General features: G+C 33.7%; 1 protein-coding gene across 1 annotated transcript; it reads right to left on the reverse strand.

Moving 5' to 3' along the window:
- Nucleotides 1–230: 230 nt before the first annotated feature.
- On the reverse strand, nucleotides 231–1,317 carry LOC128127457 (xyloglucan endotransglucosylase protein 1-like). Its single transcript, XM_052765931.1, has 3 exons — nucleotides 1,039–1,317; nucleotides 719–912; nucleotides 231–627 (listed from the first exon to the last, which is right to left on the reverse strand). Exons 1-3 carry the CDS (start codon nucleotides 1,309–1,311, stop codon nucleotides 231–233), a joined length of 864 nt encoding a protein of 287 aa, XP_052621891.1. The 5' UTR covers nucleotides 1,312–1,317.
- Between the last annotated feature and the right edge of the window lie 5,218 nt (nucleotides 1,318–6,535).

The following is a 6,535-nucleotide window of genomic DNA, read 5'->3' on the forward strand; positions in this document are numbered from 1 at the left end:
ATTTTGACCAACTAAACTATATAATTAGATATGAACGAAAAAGATATTTCAATTATTGTAGTGTGCTGTTAGACAATGCGTTTTTAAAGTGTACATGGAATCTTATACTTGTGTATTTATTTGTATTTTCAATTTGAATGTTTACAATGAATCAAAGAATAAATAATCATGAAGATCAGAAATCGATCAATAAAGAATAAAAAATATGGATATCAAGTTAGTAAGCAGGCTTAAAGGAATCTAGAGGTCTTGCATTCCGCTGAAATACCATTGGGAAACCGTTTGCGGTCGTTGCAGTAGTTGTAGATCATGTGCTTGGTTTGCACCCATCGGATCCTATTTCGGCCAGCTGCATCAAGTCCTTGGGTACTCCATGACTGGTTATCATTTATTGAGCTTGTAGATACTGAATTGGGACCAACTTTTTTGGCATTGGCATTGAATTTCCTGTATAACGCGGTGAAAGGCGCATTAGTCCAGTCGGTCTTCACACGCCCACCTTGGGTTGCCCAGTCATCCGCGTTCCACAGGCTGGCATAAACCCTCATGGGTTGGCTCTTGGGAAATGGGACTCCAGCAGCATCATTGTTATTGAACACCCTTACTGGTATGTTATCTATCAAGAAACTGAAGAGACAAAGAGCTTTATATAGGAACAGCAGAAAAACATGAGAAAGGAAGAGAACCAATTAATGTTTATGTTGGATGCGTGACTTACATAATTCTTAGACTGTTCCATACGATGGTATAGGTGTGGAAGGCTGCGGTAGGGTCAAACCAAAGGTGGAACTGCTGTTCTTTGTTTCCTTTCCCTTGTGAATACACATTGGTGTGAATTGTGTAAGGGTTTCCCGTGGAGTTGCCCAAGAACTCGAAGTCGATCTCATCGTGACCCGCACCTTGTGATGACAACTAATGTGATTTAATACAAAGACATGGTTATTATCAGCCTTTAAAAGATTAATACAAATGAGTGATCACAATATATATATAATTCAGATATGAAATTCAAGATTGGAACCGATCGATGGTACTCACGTAGAATGTGGTGACGGTGCCAGCAGAATTGCCTGGTACTAGTTTGAGTTGCATGTCGAACCTTCCAAACAGGTACTCGTGCTTCGACTGGAAACCCGATCCAGAGTATTGGTCGAGTGAAAGTGAAAGATCCTGACCTCCATTCAGAATTTTAGCACGTTCACCCCCAAAACTGATGTCCATGTCATCGTAAAAACTCCCTGCTGATACTGCTACTATTAGAATTGATATTAAAAGAACAACTGCACAAAGATTAGAGTTCGACTTTGCCATTATTGTTTGTATGGAGAGAGAGAGAGAGAGAGAGAGAGAGAGAGAGAGATGTTATGTTTGTGAGTAGTAGTACTGATATCGTTTATATAGAGAGGTGTGGCTACGTTGACAGTTTTCAATAGGAACCATCCTTGTTACTGAAGGATGTCATGATGGCTAATGGATGCACCAATATCTATTGACGCGTGCCAACTAACATTATTCTTCTGGACAAGGGCAGGAGCGGTGGGTTTTTTTTTCTATACGTCTGGCAAATCAAAAGTAGCAAATTTGTCATATTTGGACCGGTGGTTGACATCATACCTAAAATAAAATTGTTTTAATTGTTAATAAGGGAAAATAAAATCCTTAAAACTAATTAAAACTAAAACTAATTATATATCTGTCGGTAAAGGGAACCATCAGCACCGGCGGACTACCAACTGATTAACGATTTAATACATATCGTCGACAAATATATATGAAATCTCACTAAATTATCAACGTTTTGCCCATTTCGGTGTTAAAACTTATTGATGATACAACTGTACGCAAATTCCCCTAACATCTTCCTTTTCATTTAGTTTTATTACCAAATTCGTCCAATTTATCCAAAAGATTGGTTTCCCTCTCCCTCCTCGGCTTCCCCTTTAAATGAAAACATCACTTGTACGGAATGGAGATTTATATTAAATGGATCAAACTCAACTCTATGTACATTGAATAGAAAAATATGGGAAGGATAGCTACAATATGTTGTTTGAGATTATTTATTTTTGGTTCATTCAGAACATTATTATTATATTATGTACAATTATATTTCTTAACTATCACATTCTTAAAGTTAATTAACAGTCGGCAAATTTTGATTTCTTTGGAGTGGTTGGGATCTTGATTGAGTTCTTGAAATTTAATAGGGAAAGTAAATTTGTGATAGGCTTGAACAAGTACATAGATGTTATAATTTACTGTAGGTGTGAAAACGAAGATGACGTTTGAGGACGAGGACACTCCTTAAAGAGGGTAACTAAGAAATTTACCATTATTTGTTTTTTTGAGTTCTCAAATGTGTTGCAATCTAAAATGCTTGTTTATAGGGAAATAACAGCAGTTAAAACAATTTGTCTTAGTCATAACCTTGTAATGTTGATAATTGAATATTTATATATGTTATAGATTTTTTTTTCTTAATTTAACGGATTCATTGAAAGAAATCAAGAAAAAAAATGGTATCATGAATGGGATGAACATTTATCTACCATGCGAACATAATGGATATCTAAACGAGGATTGAAATTATCGTAACAAAACATTACATTAGTCTGAAAACAACATGATATTTAGTGTCAAACCGAAATCTAGTAGTTACATATGTCTTATATCTATAAATATATACCTATATATCCATCATTGAAGGGAACCAATAATGATAGACTTCTAATTGATCAACGATTTAGTAAAGATCATAAACAAAGATATATAAAATCTCGCTAATATAGCAAATTTGTACCTGTTTAGGTGTTAACACTTATATGTTGATGTCTATTTGAGCCGAATATGCAATTATTGTATTTCGTTTTAGTTTTCATATTTGCTCGCATGTTCTATAACAAAGTTAAAATTCTAGACTATAGTTTTAACACAAATAGTACTTGTTTATCTTTTTAGTACAACTTACACCTAAGGTTATTGTGAAGTCTTTCCTTGTAGCCACTCCGCAACAGGAGTCCATGCTTTGTCTCTATAGCGACCATGAAATGGAAAGGAACACCAGACTCCTCAAGTAACAATCTCATCGACAAACACATATGAAATCTCACTAAATTTCCAACTTTTTTACCAATTTTGGTGGTAACACTTAATGATGAAAAAACCGGATGCAAATTCCTCCAAAGATCTTCTTTTCATTAAGTTTCATTACTAAATTCAATCAATTAATCTAAAATTGTGATTTCCCTCTCCTTCCTCGGTTTTCCCTTTAAATGAAAGCATCACTTGTACGAATAACAGATTTATAAGAAATGGATCAAATGCAACTCTACTTGTATTAAAGAAAGAAATATAGGAAGGAAACCTACAATTTGTTTTTCAAGATTATTTATTCTTAATTCATTATACTTTATCCATTATTATATTATGTACAATTATATTTTTAGCAATCACATTCTTAATGTTAATTAAAAGTTATCATAAAAATAAAAGGTTGGGATCTTGATTGAGTTCTTGAAATTTGGAAGGGAAAGTAAATTCCTCATAGGATTGATGTTGTGACTGCAATTTACTATAGGTGTGAAATTGAAGATGTCGTTTGAGGACGAGGAACCGCTTTAAAGAGGCTACATAACAAATTACCATTTAATGGTGATAACTGAATATTTATATTTGTTATAGTTTTTTTCTTAAATTTAACGGATTTATTGAAAAAAACCAAGAAAAAAATGGTATCATGAATGGGATGAACATGTATCTACCAGTGAACATAACACATATTTACACGAGAGATTGAAACTATAGTAACAAAACATTAGATTAGTCTCAAAACAACATGATATTTAGTTTCAAACCGACATCTAATAGTTATGCATGTCTCAAATGTATAAATACATACAAGCATATAGTAGCTATTCAACGTTGGCTTCCAGTTCATTAAGGATTTAATACAAATCATCGACAAATATATATGAAATCTTCCTGATTTAGCACATTTTTACCCATTTTGGTGTTAAAACTTATATGTTGCAGTCTATTTGAGCCTAATATGCAATTATTGTATTTTTATTAAGTTTTCATTTGTGCTTGCATCTTCTGTAACAAAGTTAAAATTCTAGACCTTAATTTTTAGATAAATACACTAATAGAAAAATATCCTTTAATGACAAGAATTGCGTGTCATAGAAGGATACATATGACACGCAAATGCGTGTCAGTGAAGGGCCTATCATAAAAGAAGACCGCACGCATTTATGTGTCGTAACCTTACAACGTGCATTTACAACACACAATGCGTATCATTAAAGCTCGTGTCATAAAGAAAGACAATTTTAAAGGTTTTACAAAAATATTTTTTTAAATGTATTTAATAATTTCCAAATTAGATGACAATTATTGTCTCAAAATATAAAATAGCATATCATTAAAAAAATAAAAAAAGACAATCCATTTAAAAATATATAGTATGTCAAATAATAATAATCATTCCAATGTTTAAATAAATGTAATACAAAAACTATTTCATCATATCTTATCAATTCCCCTAACAATACACCATCTCCGATTAAGACTTGTATTCAGACCAATTCACCTACCTCAAACGCAAGAATTGAAACATGAGACCCAACCGATCCTTTATATAGTCCCTTTGGTCCTTTATCTTTCCATATTAGCCCAGGGACCTCTAAGATTCACATGTGTTTCTTCAATCCATTTTTTGGTCGATTCTATGACACCAAAGTATGCTACACCTATTGCAAGAGATCCAGTTACGCCAGTTGCCTCCTCTCTATAAAAAAACAATAATCAAAAACTAATAGCAAGTGATATAATATTAAATGAATAAATGTTTGATTCGACTAAAGATTCCATCAATGACAGTCACGTGTGTTTCTCCTTCATTGCTCCAGGATTCTTTTCCACTTTCATTTAATTTACCAAGAATCCAAATGGTTGCAAATTAAATAAAACAAGATTATTAAAAAAAAAGGTTTCTTATTTCTTTAATGGGTTACATAAAAGTCACCATTTTAGCTTTCATGGATTCATCTTCTAAGTTATCACAACTGTTATTAATACAAATAACATGTATAACAACCTACATAGTTTTATCTTCTATTTCAGGATGGTAATAAAATGGAGAATCGATTTGCTAAATGCATAGTAATACCATACATTTACAAACTCCCCTACAGAAAATTTAGCAAGCAAAAACAAACATTCCATGAAAATAAACTATCTATAGTCTTTTTCGTATTAGAAAGCACAAACCAAATGGAAAATTAAGAACGCTAACACTAAATCATCAAAAAAATCGTCAAACTAATTACAAAGTAACAATCGGATTTTGTAACAAATGAAAACAATTTCCAATCATAATCAATATTTGAAACCTAAAAAGTTTTAAAAAATAATATACTTATAAAGCAAATAAGTTATTACCAAGTTAGAGAGAGAGAGAGAGAGAGAGAGAGAGAGAGAGATCGGGTACATTGGAGACTCGCTGAGGCTTAGGCGACATCAATACTCACTCTAGTCTCCAGTAACGACCTGTACTCCGGCAAAGACAGCTGCACAATGGAGGGAAGATTTTAGGCGGCCAAGTCAGAGGAGTAATGAGAGAACGAGTGTTAATGAATAAGAAAGTGAGAATAAGAAATGATGTGTGTAAAGGACGAGATTTAATGAACCCTATAAACCTAAACATTTTGTAGAGCTGCAAAAAGATGAAAGGGAGATGCACAACCGCGAAATGTCATTAGGTTTTCTTCGGTAGATGATTGTACAGAAGAAGGAGGAGACGCATCATAGACATCAAAATGACGAATGGGAGATGATTAGAGAACAAGGCGCCGAGGTTTTTTAATATTTTCGGGATTTCAACCCCCCCCCCCCCCCCCGCTAGTTATAAAAAGATGGGAAACATGTGTCATTCCTCATGAAAACTTACAAAATGACATGCTTATACGACATACTTTTTTTGATAGGTACCTTCAATGTTGTTTTGTGACATTAATTTTAGGGCACACAAAAATGTGTCTCCTAAATGCTTCAAATTTTGGGAGAGCTGAACCCTTGCGTTGAAATAATCCACTAAAGAGGGGGTCCATAACATAGCCATAGTATATTTCCAATGCAATAAAGTTACGTAGTGTCTTTTTTCTTTCATAAAGGGGTATTTTCATGGGTTTCCCTTCGTATCGTGTTCATACCGTTGTATTGAATGGTCCCGGACGCTTGCTTTCTGTTCATATAATGCATACAACTTTGGTTGCTGGTTGGGCCGTTTCTATGGCCCTGTATGAATTAGCAGTTTTTGATCCTTCTGACTCTGTTCTTGATCCAATAATGTGGAGACAGCAGATGTTCGTTACATTCTTCATGACTCGTTTAGGAATAACCAATTCATGGGGTGGTTGGAGTATCACGGGGAGTTTTATGTATCATAAATCAGTGTGTGTCATGGTTCGCATGCCATTAAAGGGCTGTTTTTTAGTAGTGATAGTACTTTTTAATCTTTTTAGTACAACTTACA

Source organism: Lactuca sativa, chromosome 7 (assembly GCF_002870075.4).
Source record: "Lactuca sativa cultivar Salinas chromosome 7, Lsat_Salinas_v11, whole genome shotgun sequence".
Taxonomy (NCBI): domain Eukaryota; kingdom Viridiplantae; phylum Streptophyta; class Magnoliopsida; order Asterales; family Asteraceae; genus Lactuca; species Lactuca sativa.